The 18,627-nt window shown below is 39.0% G+C and overlaps 1 protein-coding gene across 1 annotated transcript in view; it reads left to right on the plus strand.

The window, feature by feature from the left end:
• Window positions 1-18,627, plus strand: part of LOC139763266 (uncharacterized) — a 97,435-nt gene that overhangs the window by 55,594 nt on the left and 23,214 nt on the right. Inside the window, exons 2-7 of the mRNA XM_071689211.1 lie at window positions 1,026-1,105; window positions 2,288-2,515; window positions 5,876-6,394; window positions 7,263-7,334; window positions 12,151-12,217; window positions 16,845-18,551. Coding sequence (XP_071545312.1) covers window positions 1,037-1,105; window positions 2,288-2,515; window positions 5,876-6,394; window positions 7,263-7,334; window positions 12,151-12,217; window positions 16,845-18,551 — 2,662 coding nt within the window. The 5' untranslated portion in view covers window positions 1,026-1,036. The remainder of the gene's footprint in view (window positions 1-1,025; window positions 1,106-2,287; window positions 2,516-5,875; window positions 6,395-7,262; window positions 7,335-12,150; window positions 12,218-16,844; window positions 18,552-18,627) is intronic.

The raw sequence follows: 18,627 nt of genomic DNA on the forward strand, positions 1-18,627 counted from the left end.
ATTGGAAGTTTTGTGAAAAGTGAGGAAACATCAAAGCTAACAAGTTTGATATCAAAATTAACAATGATATTGTTAAGCTTTTTAACTAAATCTACATTGTCATGATATTAGAATTTGATATCTTACCCACTAAAGGGCTTGATTGTCAAAATGGTTAGTTTCTTTATTGTTGTTGAAACGGTGGCATGTATTGTATGTGGCAAAGTCAGTTTGAGTCATCTCGGCATGGCATTTATGTTATAAAAACGCTGGTCAGAACTGGCCAAGCTGCTCGTTTGGGAGAAACTCCTGGCTAAGGAGTTGGCTATGTCCGACAGGTTGTCAATGATCTAGTTATGATAATGTAGTTGTTGGGGTATTGATGTTTTATATTTTCTTTTAAGTTTATTTATTGTGGACCATACCTGCCTAATGAGTGTTTGTTGGTTGAGACAAAGCCATGCCAGGAGTCTCATTTTGCTTGTTTTATTGTTCTCCATGCCTAATCCCTTGCTCCGATGAAATTAACCGAAGGCTTGGTCTTGAAAGTCCTGTATCCCGTGTTGCACTCACATAGTGCATTTCAGCAATCTAGTGTCCATCAAGGAACTCTGTGCTTTCTGGAAATTGTAGAAACCTTAGGGATAGAATTATCGGCTGCCCTAAGGATGGCGTTCCTTCTACATTCTGATTGCTATTGACTCATAAACTCAAAAACAATTGGCTCATTGTCTGGCAACAGTTTTATGTGTTACCATTTTTTAACAGTCACCATTTTTCTTCCCTCCATTACATCTGGTGTGAAATTTATGAGGATATTGCCAGAGCTACACCCTACAGTCAGTGTAAGTCAATTGTGGTGCTATAGTTGCAATACCCCACAGTGAATGGGTTAAATCTATGGTGTGCCTGCACCTAGAAGATTACTCTCTTTTACCATTGAGATGCTAAGCATTGCTTGGTCTATCTTTAGAGGTACTTTGTTTAGAGGTTTTAGCTCCGCTTCTATAACCCGATGTATAATTCTAAATTTTTTTTTATTCCAGATATCCTGGAGATGGCTGCAGTAGGCAGTGAACAACAGCTTCGCTTCCGTTGGAATGATCACATGCAACATGTTTCTAAGGTGAGCTGTCATGTTTTCTTTCAAACATGATATGAATATTTTCCTAAACATATGCTGTAATAGTATCATTTATTTTGCAGACATTAACATGCAATATCAGTTTGTAATGAAGTAGTGATTGTTTTACCCATCTGTTTGTGATAACCCAAGTATTAGAAAACTGTCAAGAGGAGGAAATTGTTGTGTTGGAATGGCCACATAATAATCATACAATACAGCAGTATGCTGAGTATTGTGTAGTCTACCTACTGTTAGGGGTACACAAACAACCAGCTCTCGTGATCAAAAACCAAAGAGATACCTATAGAAGAGGGAAGTGAACCAACGTTGCTGCTTATGATAAGCATGTCAAGTTTTGATGTTAGCTTTGAAGAGTTTGTTTGTTGTATTGCTTTGGACTTGACTATCAACTGACCAAGTAATGATGCAGAGCTAGAACAACTCCTGATGTGAAAGCAGTACTCCATACAAGGATTGATCGATCCTTTGCATAAATAGAGGAAATGAAATGTTGACATTTAAACAGGACTCCCAAATTCTTAGGGGCTTAGCTATTTTTGTGATGTGGAATTTCTTATAAATAGTGGATGTTATATTAATACCAAGTATGTTCTTTGAGTCAAAAGGTGGAATTACAGAACTGTCAAAAGAGAGAGTTAAGTTCTGAGGAGTTTTGGAGAGAGAGATGGATAGAAACAGGGTCTTGGAGGCATTAAACATAACCAGATTTCATTTTCATCATTGAGATATCCTGTCCAAGACTGATTATATTGAGAAAGCTATGTTGTGATGTGATGCAGATTGAGTGTGAGAAGGAACAGACTTGAAGGATGTTGGGAAATGCAGTGTTGAGTTGTCATTGTACAAGTGCATTTTGTTATTTGTGGAAGAGAGGAAATCTCTTCGAGATTATATTCTCTCGTTCCACACATTTTTTTTTTTCTTAATTACACCCATAGTCACACTCCAGTTGCAAATGATAAACTGTTATGTGATTTCATGCTTAACTTACTAGTTTCTGTTTTGCCTCTCACCGCTTAGAAAAAACACAACATTAAAAGATTGATTATTTGATAACTTCATGATTTACTCAAAAAAGATGATTTTCTTCACGGAAACTATGAACCATATACAGTAGTTCAGTTTTCTTTGTTGTAATTATTTTTGTGTTGCGTATTTCAGATCCTTACACTACAGAGGCTTGAAGAGCAATTCTGTGATGTCTCTTTGGTTTCTGAAGATGGCTTTGTTATGAAGGCACATCAGGCTATTTTAGCATCCACCTCAGCATATTTTCAGCGAGTCCTTTCAGAAGTCTCTTCTGATCAACATCCAATGATAGTATTACGGGGTGCAAATTTTCGTGAGATGAGCTGCTTATTAGATTATATGTACCAAGGAAACACACAGGTAAGATAAGCTGCATTTGTTCTATGTTGTGTATTCAGGTGCTGTGGGAGAGCAGTAGAACGATTGCCTTGGGAGAGCAGTTGAGTGATTGCTGTGGGAGAGCATTAGAGCGATTGGTATCAGTTTAAGGCCTGATGAGCAATTTCTTTAATTTCACTTTGGTATCCAGAGATTGTTTTGTTATGAAGGCTTTCAGATTTTGTAAGCAAACATGTATGCTCATTTTCATTGAATGCTTTTAGTAGTATGGTGTGTAGAGATGTGTAAGCATGGAACAGAAGGGATTAAGGGACAGCATAGTCCTCCCAACACTGAAACATGGCCATGGGATGAGTTATAGAGGTCAAGAATCCAGGCTGTAGAAGTGGGTTGAGAGGAGCTTGTGATTTGACTAGTGGAACAAAGAAAGTGATGAGGGGGTGTATGAGAGATTTGTTATTGCAGGGAATTCCACGAGATTGAGCTGTGGAGTAGGCAAAACATAATATTTTAAGGTGGTTTGGGCATGTAGAAAGAATGCAAGATGGGGAGTTTACAAGAAGGATGTATAATAGTACGATTAAAGAGTTGGTGCGAGAGGAAGGCCACCTGTGACATGGTGAAATTGAGTAGGGAGAGAAATGGTAGAAGAATACATGAAATGGTGTATGTAAGGGAGGCATGTGAGGAATGGGATAATTGGAAACTCTTTTACCATGGCCACCTGCATAATAAGAGTTCCTGGAGATGAGCATCAGAGATATAGATAGATAGACAGATAGCTGTTAGTAGTGACTCCTGAGTAGCATCCTGTTACAGTATTACTAAACTCAGCATTCAGGTTGCTGTTACAGTGAGTGAGCATTCCCCCAAAAGAAAATTGTATTCTAGTTTGATCCCTATAGTGCACTCAAAGCTTTATCACATTGTACTCCAATGCACCCCATAGTTCAAGAAGTCCAGCATTAGATTGTAAGATCCTGATCAAAGCATAAGAGTGGAGAACTGTCCCGATATTCTGGGCATGTTGGCATTATCTGTAATGGAACAGAAGACACAGAGGCTGTAGCAGATATATCTGACAACCATTATATGAAAACTATACTTCACAATGATTTTATTGGGTAGAACAATAATGTTAAGCATAAACAGCAAGTTAGACAGAACTTTGACACCTGAAGAATAACAGGTTTTGGAAGATAAAGAAAGATGCCGAAGAATGGCCTTCATCTTTCACCAGGAAACACAACTCTTTGTCATCTAAGGAGTGTTCATACTTTGTTGACCCATCATCAGTTGATGTAGAGGAGATCTGCTTACATATTTGACATATACTATTACAATGTTATCCTAAAATATATACTGATGGAATGCTGGGGTCAAATACGAATTGAATAATGACGTTCGAAGAAATTAAAGTAACGAAGAATTGTCAAGCAGTACTGTTTGTTTAAAGAGATTAATAAACTTTGTAAAGGCAGCTGAAATATACAATTCTGTATAAACAGTTTTAAATTTTATGTATCTTTTTCACGTTTTGAGTAACCATTAGGTTCAGGTGTTGTTCAGATTCCACAAAGTCAAAAAAAGTCAAACAAGAGAATGATTTTTCATGAGATATATTCAACAGTTATCCCTGGGGCTAGGGGAGAAAGAATACTGTTTACATATTCCCTGCATGTCATAGAAGGCAACTAAAAGGGGTGGGAGTGGGGGGCTGGAAATCATCCCCTCCAGTTTTACTTTTCCAAAAGAAGGTTCGGAGAAAGGGGCCAAGTGAGGATTTTTTCCTCAAAGTCTCAGTCATCTGTTCCTTACACTGCCTTGCTAATGTGGGAAAGGTGAATATGTATGTAAAAAATTCAAGGGTATTTCTGGAAATGATTAAAGATGAAAGATATGAATTTGAAAATATAGATTTACGCTAAGAAAAAAATGCAGAAAACTGGATTGTCATTGAACATATTTAAAATTGGAGATCCATATAATACTGGAAAATCAGAATAGTTTTGGTGTTTCAGTCTATATTTTTCAAGAGTTTTTCCCCTCATCATACCAAAATATATGTTTACCTTATTCAGTCTGTTTCATGAGTTTTTCCCCTCATTAAACCAAAATATTTTTTCCTTATATCATAATTTTCAGTCTTGGCTGATTTTTCATTTGAATTCATTCTTTAAGGAATGCTGAATCATTTTTGGTTTTACTGCTTCTGTTTGTTTTGGTATGCCTTTCACTTTCATCACTTGGTGCTTATCAACAAATTGTTTACACTAGTAGCCAGCAGTCTTTGATCTCTGATTGACATTTTGATTTACTGTACTCTTCAGTTACAGTCAAAATGTCATCAAAATAACTAGTAAATATCCAAAAAGAGTGCAACATTAACATAATTCACTGGCTGGTGCACAGAAAGTAGAATGATTAAAAAATAAACAAAAGGAGCCTCAGTGGGGAAAGTCACTGAATGTCATATAGGAGCTTCTAGTATATTTGATCCTTTAGTGGGCAAGGCCCCGAATTTTCACTATTTAAAAGAATGTGAATTGAGTATCCTTTATGAGATACCCACCTGCTAAAAGGCTATAGAAAAGTTGAAGAACAAGGCTTAAAATATTGAGTTTTTTCACGGACAGTGATGTATCCAAGAGTATGACTCAGCATACAGCAAAGAATGTTGATGCAGTTAAAGTTGTGTACAAACTGTTTTATCAGCAGAGGAGTAAAGGGGTAGTGATGTCTTGTCAGATGATAATGAGCAAGCCAAGCTTCTTTGTTTTAGCAATGAGCTCTTAGGAAAACATTTGCTGCACTTTTTTAGCAGTGAGGTATTAGAAAAACATTAGCAAGTACAGATGAGGTGGCGCTAGTTGGCATTAAAGATTCCAAGGGAAAGGTAAATATTCGTTTCTGCTCAAGCAATAGGGAAACAACATCAGAGTAATTGCAGTAAATAAAAAAGCTCATACCCATGTATTTAAAGGTGTTAAAGTATTTCCTGTTCATTACAAAACCAGTAAATTTGGCCTTCCAGCAGGCAGAGTCCAGTAACACCCCCTGATGTACAGTAGAATACCTGTTCAGAAGTTTACCAATGCATAGGTCCCAAGAATTCTGGATTTTTGAGTCATTCTGTATGACAGGACTGTAAGAAAGAATATCACCCCTGCTTTTGTTCTATTATACAAGTGAAATAAAGTTATGGGAAATGTTGGAAATAGAAACTTGTAGTGAGATAAATGTATTGACTTTAGAATTATATCAGAATTTTACCAACTTTTATGAGAGAAAATGGTGAAATGATTGAAAGTTGTTAGTTTTCATTAATAGTGTTAATGTATCAGATATATTACCGATTGTGATTTTGATCTTTGTTTCTAGGTGGATCAGAGCTTAATGGAGTCAGTTTTAGAGGTAGCAGACATGTTAGAGGTTAAAGGTCTCTCAAGAATACGGTCCAATGCCACCATCAAAAAGTTCATGGTTCCCTGTGCCTCTCCCAGTAGCACAAATGGTTCCTCACTACATATGCCTTGCACAGAAAATATAAGAGGAAGTTCAAGAGATGAGGAACAGTTTTATCGAGGGAACCAAGCTGATACTAGAACCTCTGATACAGAAGGGGCAAGAATGAGGTTGACTAGTAATATATGTGAAAACAGAAGTTCCAGAGAGAATCCACACTTATCGGCTGATGGACCATCCATGTCACATGCACAGCCTCATAATTCACGACATGAATCTGACCCTCAGGATGACGAAGATGTAACTCAGACTTCAGGCATAGATCTGTCATTGGCCAAGAATGAGCCTTGGTCACCAAGGGACGGCACATCACTAGGCCCAAAAGATGACAGTGACGATGAGGAATCATCCCCTTCAAAGAAGAAAAGAAAACATGTAAGATTCAATCAGTTTTTAATTGTGATAGAAATCTTATCCTTTTATCCTCCGTGTGCATCTCTATATGTGATCTTTTACTTTGTCAAGACTCCTCCTTGTCTTTAACCCTGTGTCATACTTATGATCTCTGTTTATGTATGTTATTCATAGTTTCTGCACTTACAGCTTGATAGTGCAAGCATGAGCTTTTTGTTCCTTTACTTATCTCCATAAGTAAAGTTGTAGAAACAGCTGATCACTGATTACACTGCCATAAGCATTGTATATAAAGAATGAATGAGGGTTACTTGAGTAAGCTAGTCTGTTGACACCAACAGGGGAAAATTAAAAGCAGGGAAAAGCTAAATAAAGAGGCAAAAGGATGTTATTATTACAGGATTATTTAAGATTATTTTGTTTTTCGCTTGCTGAGTACCTTGCTGATACCCTTTTCTTTTCTTTTTCTTGTTCTTAGTCACTGGAATTTTAACTTAAGCCTGTTACTTTCAGAAATGATAAGAAACATCTAAATTGAACAAGGACATTATCCTAGAACAGCTGGTGTCAGTCAAAGCAGTTGTCTTTCAGTCTGTGGCTGCCCCATCTGCTGATGGCCAGCCTCCATATTTCATGTCATTGCTTTGAAATGTAACTTTATCCATAGGACAGTCTGAAGTTAGATATTCATTTAACATGATCCTTCTTGTGCAGGTTCAAAATTATAGGGCTTTGAGTCTCTTCAGCTTCCGTATTGATGGTTAAAGATAGTGTGATATGTATAGTTTTTAAGAGAAAAACATTGTGAATAAAGTGCTCAGAAAAGTGAATGTGTTATATTTGCTTTACATACATGTTGAACATTAAACTGATAATGATAACTTTACAGCAAGAGAACTTGTGTTCTGAAGAGACTCTTGATCCAGTTTCTGACCCAGACTGGGGCCGTATAGGGACCAAGGTATGTAGAGTTTTATTGCATTATTTTGATGGATTTCCTTAACTTTGCAGTTCATGTTGTGCTATACTTCAAGCTTCACATCAGTGAAATATATGAACTTTATTTTTCATTCATGCTTACCAATTCCCACGTGAGCTAGATAGCATCAAAAACAGATGGCAAGGCTGGAAATTCTCCCCTCCAGTTTCTACTTTTCCAAAAGAAGGAGCAGAGAAGGGGGCCAAGTGAAGATTTTTGTCCTTTAAGGCTCAGTCCTCTGTTCTTGACACTACCTCACTAATGCAGGAAATGATGAAGACATAAAAAGAAAGCGTGAAAGGAGAAAGTTGAGAGTAAAGGTTATTAGGTTCAGTAGGGTTGAGGGCCAAGTTAATTGGGATACAAGTTTGAACGGAGAAAATTTGGAGGGAGTGAAGTGTTTTAGGTATCTGAGAGTGGACTTAGTAGCGAATGGAACCATGGTAGCAGAAGTGAGTCACAGGGTGGGGGAGGCTCTGGGAGTATTGAAGGGTGTGTGGAAGGAGAAAACATTATCACAGAAAGCAAAAATGGGTATGTTTGAAGGAATAGTAGTTCTAACAATATCATATGGTTGTGAGGCATGGGCTGTAGATAGGGTTGTACAGAGGACTGTGGATGTGACTGAGATAAAATATTTGAGGATAGTATGTGGTATGAGGTGGTTTGATCAAGTAAGTAATGAAAGGGAAAGAGAGGTTTGTGGAAATAAAAAGAGTATGGTTGATAGTACAGGAGACGATGTGTTGAAATGGTTTTGACATATGGAGAAAACGAGTTAGGAAAGATTGACGAAGAGGATATATGTGTCAGAGATGAAGGGAACAAGGAAAGGAGAAGCAGACCAAATTGGAGGTGGAAGGATGGAGAGAAAAGGATTTTGAGCGATCAGGGCCTGAACATACAGGAGGGTGAGACGTATGCAAGGAATAGTGTGAATTGGAACGATGTTGTATACAGGGTTGATGTCCTGTCATTGGACTGAACCAGGGCATGTAAAATGTCTGGGGTAAACCATGGAAAGGCTTGGGGGGCCTGGGTGTGGATGGGGAGCTGTGGTTTCGATGCTCACACACAAAAGTTAGAGACTGAGTGTGAATGAATGTGGCCTTTTTTTTTCTGTTTTCATGGTGTTACCTCGCTGAAGCAGGGGATAGCGATGCTGTTTCCCGTGGGGCGTAGTGGCACCAGGAATGGATGAAGGCAAGCATGTATGAATATGTACATGTGTATATATGTATGTATACGTATATGTGTCTATGTTGATATGTATATGTATGTATATGTGGGTGTATGGGCATTTATGTCCATATATGTGTATATGAGTGGATGGGCCATTCTTCGTTCGTTTCCTGGTGCTACCTCACTGATGCGGGAAACAGCGATTAAGTATAAATCAATTTTTTTTTTTTTTTTTTTTTTCCCGCTGTCTCCCACGTTTGCGAGGTACCGCAAGGAAACAGACGAAAGAAATGGCCCAACCCACCCCCATACACATGTATATACATACACGTCCACACACGCAAATATACATACCTACACAGCTTTCCATGGTTTACCCCAGACGCTTCACATGCCCTGATTCAATCCACTGACAGCACGTCAACTCCGGTATACCACATCGATCCAATTCACTCTATTCCTTGCCCTCCTTTCACCCTCCTGCATGTTCAGGCCCCAATCACACAAAATCTTTTTCACTCCATCTTTCCACCTCCAATTTGGTCTCCCACTTCTCCTCGTTCCCTCCACCTCCGACACATATATCCTCTTGGTCAATCTTTCCTCACTCATTCTCTCCATGTGCCCAAACCATTTCAAAACACCCTCTTCTGCTCTCTCAACCACGCTCTTTTTATTTCCACACATCTCTCTTACCCTTACGTTACTTACTCAATCAAACCATCTCACACCACATATTGTCCTCAAACATCTCATTTCCAGCACATCCACCCTCCTGCGTACAACTCTATCCATAGCCCACGCCTCGCAACCATACAACATTGTTGGAACCACTATTCCTTCAAACATACCCATTTTTGCTTTCCGAGATAATGTTCTCGACTTCCACACATTCTTCAAGGCTCCCAGGATTTTTGCCCCCTCCCCCACCCTATGATCCACTTCCGCTTCCATGGTTCCATCCGCTGCCAGATCCACTCCCAGATATATAAAACACTTTACTTCCTCCAGTTTTTCTCCATTCAAACTTACCTCCCAATTGACTTGACCCTCAACCCTACTGTACCTAATAACCTTGCTCTTATTCACATTTCTCTTAACTTTCTTCTTTCACACACTTTACCAAACTCAGTCACCAGCTTCTGCAGTTTCTCACATGAATCAGCCACCAGCGCTGTATCATCAGCGAACAACAACTGACTCACTTCCCAAGCTCTCTCATCCCCAACAGACTGTGTGTGTGTGTGTGTGTGTAAAAGGAGAATGTTGAGAGTAAATGTGAATAAAAGCAAGGTTATTAGGTTCAGTAGGGATGAGGGACAAGTTAATTGGGATGTGAGTTTGAATGGAGGAAAATTGAAGGGAGTGAAGTGTTTTAGATATCTGGGAATGGACCTAGCAGTGAATGGAACCATGGAAGCAGAAGTATGTCACAGTAGGGGAGGGGGTAAAGGTTCTGGGAGTGATGAATGTGTGGAAGGAGAGAACGTTGCCTCAAAGAGGAAAATGGGTATGTTTGAAGGAATAGTAGTTCCAACAATGTTATATGGTTGTGAGGCATGGGCTATAGATAGGATTGTATGGCAGAGGATGGATGTGTTGAAAATGAAATGTTTGAGGATAATATGTGGTGTGAGGTGGTTTGATGGAGTGGGTAATGAAAGGGTAAGAGAGATGTGTGGAAATGAAAAGAGTGTGATCAAGGGAGCAGAAAAGGTTGTGTTGAAATAGGTTGGACATATGGAAAGAATGAGTTAGGAAAGAATGAGTCAGGGGTGGAGGGAACAAGGAGAAGTGGGATACCAAATTGGAAGTGGAAGGATGGACTGAAAAAGATTCTGAGTGATCAGGGCCTGAAGATACAGGAGGGTGAGGGTATGCAAGGAATAGAGTGAATTGGAATGATGTGGTATAGCAGGGTTGACATGCTGTCAGTGGACTGAACTAGGGCATATGAAATGTCTCGGGTAAACCATGGATAGGTCTGTGAGGCCTGGATGGGGATGGGGAGCTGTGGTTTTGATGCATTACACACGACAGCAAGAGACTGAGCGTGAACGAATGTGGCCTTTTTTGTCTGTTTTCCTGGCGCTACCTCACTGAACATGGGGTAGTGATGCTACCAATCTTGATGCATTGTACATGCCACCACTATCTCAGACACCAATCTTGCTTAAACCTCTGTAATTTGAAAACTCATTTTTATGCCCCTTGCCTTTATACAATGGCATTCACTGTACCAGGTATTCTGCAAGTCCTTAGACATCTCACCCTGAGACATACATACACTGAAAATCCTAACCAGTGAGCAGTCCTTGTATTCCCTTTTTAGAGAAACTTGAATGCAAACCCATCCATTTCAGCCACTTAGCGAGGCTTTATTTTGCACAAGGCATTTACCAGGTCCTCCCATTTCCCCAAAGCACTAGCCATGACTCTTGTTTCTCATACCTCCACATCTGCCTGCTTATCATCTAAAACATGTAACAGTCCTTCAAAATACTCATTGCGTCTTCTCCCTGAAAAAAGTAGAAGATGGTATATTTGTTTGAAATGTAACATGTGAGGATGATACATGGTGTGAGGAGGATTGATCATGAAAGGAATAACAGTGTAAGAGACAGGTGTGGTAGCATGTGAAGTAAGATAAAGAGGGCTGTGTTGAATTGGTTTGAACATGTGGTGAGGATGAGTAAAGAGAGACTGACTAACAGGACATGCATGTCAAAATTGGAGTGATCAGGGAGAAGGTGGAGACTGAAAAGGGGATGGAAGGGTGGATTATGAAACACAATTAGTTATAGGGGCCTAAACATTCAGAAGGATGAGAGGTGAATGGTGGTATACAGAGGGCAACATGCTGTCATTGTGTTAAATCAGGGCATATGAAGTAGTCACATGAAACAATGAAACAATCTGTAAGGTTAGGCTGAAGATAGGGGCTCTGGTTTCATTACATTATACATATCAGCTAGATTGTGAATGACCAAATGAGGCTGTCCATCATCTGTTTCTGCCTCTTTCTTGCTAAAACAAGATATGGCAAAAATATGAATAAGTAAATACTTGTGTAATTATACTTAGTCTTACCTGTGATTCTCTTTTCCAACATTTTATGTGTAAGTTTTGTTTTAACATGAGTAAGAAGTTACTTATTATAACAGGTTGGTTTGCAGTTGTGTATAGAAACATTATTTTGGTGAAAGCAAAATGATTGATCTCTTCTCCATTGGAAGTTTCATATTTTAGATTTTCAAATACAACTTATTCATCTGCTACTTTTTTCTTTTTTATCAAAGTCCATGTTACTCTTTATATTATGCTGTTTTATTACTTCATCTTTCCTTTTATCTTTATATTTTCGTGCCTTCATTATTTAACTCAATTGTATATACTTAATAAGGAATTTGTTATTAGTTTCACGCATATTTTTAAGATTCATAGTTGATGCTTGCTTCACATAACATGTAGACTAAATGCATGGAGAATACAGTGTACATTGACCACTGAAATTGTAGTACCTATAATTGATTTTTTTTTTTTTTCTTTTTTTTTCAGATGTGCAAAAAAATGTTTTATGTAGAATTTCTTAGATATCAATTGATTTTTCTTACAGTTGGAGGAAAGACCATGTCATAAGCCACGAACTATCAGTCTCTCCTCTGTGACCACTGTAGATGCAGGTAAGTCTACTTTGCCATTAAAAGCATGTAGTTGTTAATGTGGTTATTGCACTTTTTATTAGAAAGTTTAGTTTATGGTGATTCATTGTTTGGTATGCTTTACCAGTAATTGGTTACCAAGACTTCAGATATTTTTTTCTTTTCTTACAAGGCAATACTATTTTTCATACTTGCTCACCTTTTTCCATATTAACAAGGTAGAGCCAGAAATAGTCTATGAATGGCCTTCTTTATTCACATCCTCTCTCTGGGCGTTATGTATAATGCACTAAAACCACAATCCTTTATCAGCAGCCAAGCCTCACAGACCTTTCCATTGTTTCCCATAACAGCTTCATTTGTCCTGGTTCATCCTGTTGACAAAATGTTAACCACTTCATACTACATCGCTCCAGTTCTCTCCCATCCACGCCTCTCTCCTGTATTATCAGGCACAGTACCTCTCACCACCTTACTCCTTCCACTTGTCACTTGTGTATCCTCTTAGCCTCTTTGTTCCCTCATCCTCTCCATATGTCCATACAGTTTCAGTACTCCTCGTTCAGCTCCCTCAGTCATACCCCGCTTAGTCATACCTTCTTCATACTCTTGTCATTCCTTGCTCAGTCACCCTTTCTCACATGACTTGTCAGCTACAGGCATTTAATTTCCAATTAATCCATTCTCTTTTATTCTTTAGCATTTAGAGCGCAAGGCTCACATCCACACAGCGCCACCAAGACAGCTGTGCCATCATCCACACTTATCTTTACCCTCAAACAGGTACACCTCCCTCCACACCTTCGTCAGCACATCCAGGATCTTTACCCCCTCAGCTGCCTTCTTGTTCACTTCAGCTCTCATTGTTTCATATGCTGTCATGTCAACTCCTGGGTTCCTAAAGCACTCCACTTTCTCCAAGTTCTCTCCATTCATACTCATACTTAAGCCAACCTGTTTTGCCACTTATAAATCTCATCACCTTATTTTTTTATTTTCAGTAGTTTATATTGTTTATGAAGAATTTCAAGTCTATGCATAATAGCATCATCCAGCTATATGTGAATGACAGCACAGTATTTGAGTTTTGAGGTGGGGGATTTTTACCGATGTTGTTCACCATGTCATTTCTCTGCTTATATACTTATTTCTGTATTTGATGATATATTCCTTAGAAAGTGCAAAATACACTGCACTGGCTTTTATGCCATGCATCCCTTTACTGTTTGCATTAACTTCATACTCTTTCACAAAGTGTCTTACTGTACTCTTACTCAAAATGGTTTAATGTCTTGCCTATATATCTGGTGATTATATATTGAGCTTCTGAAAGTTTGCCTTCTTTTTATTGAATTTCAAGAAATTAACATTCCTTTTTTCCCCATTTCATTTTTTCCTTTAGAGTGTGTCTGTGTATATGTACTGCACCTGTTTCTACGAAGAACTCTGTTACACTGTTACTCGTGGTCATTTACATTGTTAGTCTGAGAAAGTAGTTGGATTATGACATTGTTTTACCATCTTTATCACACCATCCATGCTAAGAAAGGACCCCTTCATACCATTAATATGTCTTTCACAGCTTTTATCATGGATTACAACAACTAGTCCTCCATTCACCACTAATCACATTTCTTGTGACTTACCAAGATGTAGAGGAGATAGGTTTTACTTTAAGCTGGTTTTATGATAGACCCAAAAGAAGCTCCTGATGTTGATGACAGTTTTGGAGAGATTATGAAAAGAGAAAGTTAAAGGTGAATGTAGACAAAAGTAAGGTAATGAGCTGCAGCAAGGAATGAGACAGGATGGTTTGAGTGTAATTTTGAATGGGGAGGACTTACAAGAATTGAAGTGCTTTAGGAGTGGAGAATGGAGCAGATGAAATTATGGGAGCTGAAATAAATCATACAGTGGGAGAGGAAGCTAAGGACCTAGGTTCAATGAGGAGTATGTATGGAAGGAGAGGTCATTGTCTGTTAGGGCAAAGGTGAGTATTCTTGAAGGTATAGTAGTCCCAACAGTGTTGTAAGGATTTGAGTCTTGGGCCCTGAATGCAAATGAATGGAAGAGGGTAGACATCTTGGGAATGTACTTTCTGAGCACAGTAATATGTGGTGTGTGTGAGGTGGATTGATCTTATAAGGAATGTGGTTTTACGTTCAGTCTGGCGGAGAGAGTTGAACAGAATTTACTGATTTAATTTTGACTGAAAGACTGATGAAAAGAACCTGTGTCAGAAGTGTGGGGCACAAGGGGAAAACCAAGAAAGAGATGAATGGATGGAGGGAATGAGATTCTGGGACATCAGGACTTGAACATTTAGGAGGATGAGAGGGATTCATGGATAGAATAATGTGAATTGATGAGGTTTGGGAGGTAGACATGAGATCATTAGGCTGAATCAGAACATATAAATCTGTTAACCGTTAGGGCACAGAACTAATTTTTAGCTGCATTTTCCAGTGAAGTATGAAAATGGTAGTTGGTCCTTTTTTGATGCTTTATATGAAGGCAAAACCATAAAGTTTCAATAATGACATTAAAATGTATTGATTATTATACATAATTGCTGTTTGCCATGTCAGCAAGGTAGTGCCAGGAAACAGACGAAGAATGGTCCTTCCACTTATATACACATATATGTACATAAACGCCCATACAAGCACATATACATACATATACATATATAAACATCTACATATTTACACTTGCTTGCCTTCATCCATTCCTTCTGCTGCCCCTCCCCTGTGTGTGGTAAAAGGTGACTAAAAGGAGGAGCTTGGGGGGAGCTGGAAATTTTCCCCTCCAATTTTTTACTTTTCCCAAAGAAGGAACAGAGAAGGGGGCCAAATGAGGATTTTCCCTCTTGGGCTCTGTCCTCTGTTCTTAAACGCTACCTCACTAACACGGGAAATGGCAAATATGTATGAAAAAGAATATTTTTTTTATCTTTTTTTTTCAAACTATTTGCCGTTTCCCGCATTAGCGAGGTAGCATAAAGAACAGAGGACTGGGCCTTTGAGGGAATATCCTCACCTGGCCCCCTTCTCTGTTCCCTCTTTTGGAAAATTGGGAAAAAAACGAGAGGGGAGGATTTCCAGCCCCCCGCTCCCTCCCCTTTGAGTCGCCTTCTACGACATACAGGGAATACTTGGGAAGTATTCTTTCTCCCCTATCCCCAATGAATGGAAAAGAATATATATATATATATATGTATATATATTATATGAATAAATAAATAAATATAGATATAATAAATATATATATTATTATTATTATTATTTTGCTTTGTCGCTGTCTCCCGCGTTAGCGAGGTAGCGCAAGGAAACAGACGAAAGAATGGCCCAACCCGCCCACATACACATGTACATACTTACATGTCCACACACGCAAATATACATACCTATACATCTCAATGTACACATATATATACACACACAGACATATACATATATACACATGTACATAATTCATACTGTCTGCCCTTATTTATTCCCATTGCCACCCTGCCAAACATGGAATAACAACCCCCTCCCCCCTCATGTGTGCGAGGTAGTGCTAGGAAAGTCATCAAAGGCCCCATTCGTTCACACTCAGTCTCTATCTGTCATGTAATAATGCACCGAAACCACAGCTCCCTTTCCACATCCAGGCCCCACAGAACTTTCCATGGTTTACCCCAGATGCTGTCAATCCATTGAGAGCATGTCGACCCTGGTATACCACATCGTTCCAATTCACTCTATTCCTTGCATGCCTTTCACCCTCCTGCATATTCAGGCCCCGATCGCTCAAAATCTTTTTCACTCCATCCTTCCACCTCCAGTTTGGTCTCCTACTTCTCCTCGTTCCCTCCACCTCTGACACATATATCCTCTTTGTCAATCTTTCCTCTCTCATTCTATCCATGTGACCAAACCATTTCAATACACCCTCTTCTGCTCTCTCAACCACACTCTTTTTATTACCACACATCCCTCTTACCTTTTCATTACTTACTCGATCAAACCACCTCACACCACATATTGTTCTCATACATCTCATCTCCAGCACATCCACCCTCCTCCGCACAACCCTATCTATAGCCCACACCTTGCAACCATATAACATTGTTGGAACCACTACTCCTTCAAACATACCCATTTTTGCTTATCCCTGGGGATAGGGAGAAAGAATTCTTCCCACGCATTCTCCGCATGTAGGAGGCGACTAAAGATGACAGGAGTGGGGGGGGCTAGAAAAGAAATATATATATTTCTTTTTTCCAAAGCAAAATCCACCATTCAGCTGAACAGTATGCTTTTAGGAGTTTAGATTGTTTAGGTAAATATTGAGTTGGACATTATTGTTAAGAAACATAGTGTAGAATTATACATGCCCAGGTTTGATAATTTTCCGTATAAGTCAAACTTTGCTTACTAATTTCACCTACTATATGATATTCGAGAAGTGCTGTAAGAGGACTGGCAGCTTAACAAAGTTATGGTTCCTTGTCATCTTGACTTTTACTTTGGCTTTGGCACAAATTTCATGTTGATGTCACTCTTTCTGTAAAATGTTTTTTAGTGTGTTAGTTTTATCTCCACTGTCATTAGAACAGTCAGTGACAGAACCATGACTTGTAAAGTTTCCTCTTCTCTTGCAGACCTGGGTCTCCTTCGGCACAAAAGCCCACCAACAAAGAGTGATGATGCAATGTCACCTTTACGTCCATTGGTGGAGAAAACTCTGGAAGTTCCATGTGAAGATGGTCCACTAACAATCAGTCTTACCACAGGACAGGATCTTGATGGATGGCGAAGCATAGCTAAAAGAAAACCTCTTTTTTATACATCTCTACCATTAAAAAGAGCCAAAAGAAAATTCAAAGCCAAAAGAAGCCTGGATGAAGGTAGGAAAAAATGGCTGGCGAAGGAAAGAAGATCACTATTTGGATCAGATTCCAGTGAACGACCAATAACAAGAGCTTTAGAAAGACTGAAGAAAAAGACTGTGTCAGCAGTGTTGGAATCGATGGAAAAAGTGAGTGTAAATTGTGACCCACCTTTCCCAACTGATGAGGATGCTGCAAAAAATAGTAGAGATAAGGAAAATATTTTATTGTCAAAGTCAGTCCCTGAAGAGAATTCTAAAGTACAAGGTGCTATTAAATCTGTAGTGGGTGAAGCCAAGGAGTCTAACATTTGGGAACTGACAGATAAAAGAATTTCAGATGATAAATATGAGGAATCAGCAGAGGATGTAAAATTTCCGGCCATCAACCCTCTTTCATTATTTACTTTGCCTCCAGTAAAAGAGAGGGAAAAACAGACAAGAACAACACTTACCTTGGAGGAAAAGGTTAAAGTTATTGAAGCCTTCTTAGATGGGAAGTCTCAACGGCAGATAGCTCATTTATATGGAATTGGTAAGACTCAAGTGAGTGGTATAATTAAAAGGAGAGAAGAAATACTCACAATATATCGAGATAGCCTTCTACGTGGAGAAAAGCTTACAATGAAAAGACAGAGGAAGAGTGAATATGCCCTACTTAACCAGCATCTTATACAGTGGTATCGTCACATGACAGTTGTTGCTGGGGTCAAAATTACTACTGGTATGTTAAGAGCAAAAGCTCTTCAGATTGCTCCCGAACTAGGGTACCATGACTTTAAAGCATCAAATGGATGGCTTGCTACTTTTAAATCTAATAATAATTTGAAATTTTCTAAACAGAGAAAAGCTGAGTCATACAGTGATCAGGGAAATTCTCAGCATGATAGCAGTCACAGAGATGATGATGAATCATTCTTTGAAGATGGTGAAACTGATAACTCATCTAGTCACCTACCTAACATAAAGTACCATGTAGGACCAAGCAACATAGCTGCTGGCACTGCCAATGATGAAGGTAACACATCTGATAATGCTATTAACAGAGGCTCTCAAAATGGTGAATCTTCATCTGCAAATCCAAGTGACCAAGGAAGCTCACTGATTCATCCTAGCCTATCCTCAGCAGGGGTGCCAAAACCACCACAGATGGTAAATGCATCTTTAGGGGCAAATTTAACGGCTGCTGCTGCTTACAATTTGTCACGTGACCTGACAAGAGACCTATCAAGAGGTGACTCAACAGGAGTAGGTGATATTTCCTCTGCAGCTATGAACTCCAGTCCTCTTAACCATCCAGTATCAGCCCTCAATGTTAGTCGAGCTGTAATTGACAACTCTCTGAGCAAGCCCTCAGATGCAGCCCTAGCAACTTATAAATCAGAAGAACCATTAACGTATGGTTATGATCCGCAGAATCGCATGAATGACACAAGTAGTCGTGGAGCAGAGTACAATTATACTCCATATGGTTTTCCAGGTAGCTATTATGGATATCATTTTCTTGGACAGTATTAAGTTGGTACTAACCACTTATGTAAATGAGTGTTGCTGTG

The sequence above is a fragment of the Panulirus ornatus genome, chromosome 46 (genome assembly GCF_036320965.1).
Source record: "Panulirus ornatus isolate Po-2019 chromosome 46, ASM3632096v1, whole genome shotgun sequence".
In the NCBI taxonomy this organism is placed as follows: Eukaryota; Metazoa; Arthropoda; class Malacostraca; order Decapoda; family Palinuridae; genus Panulirus; species Panulirus ornatus.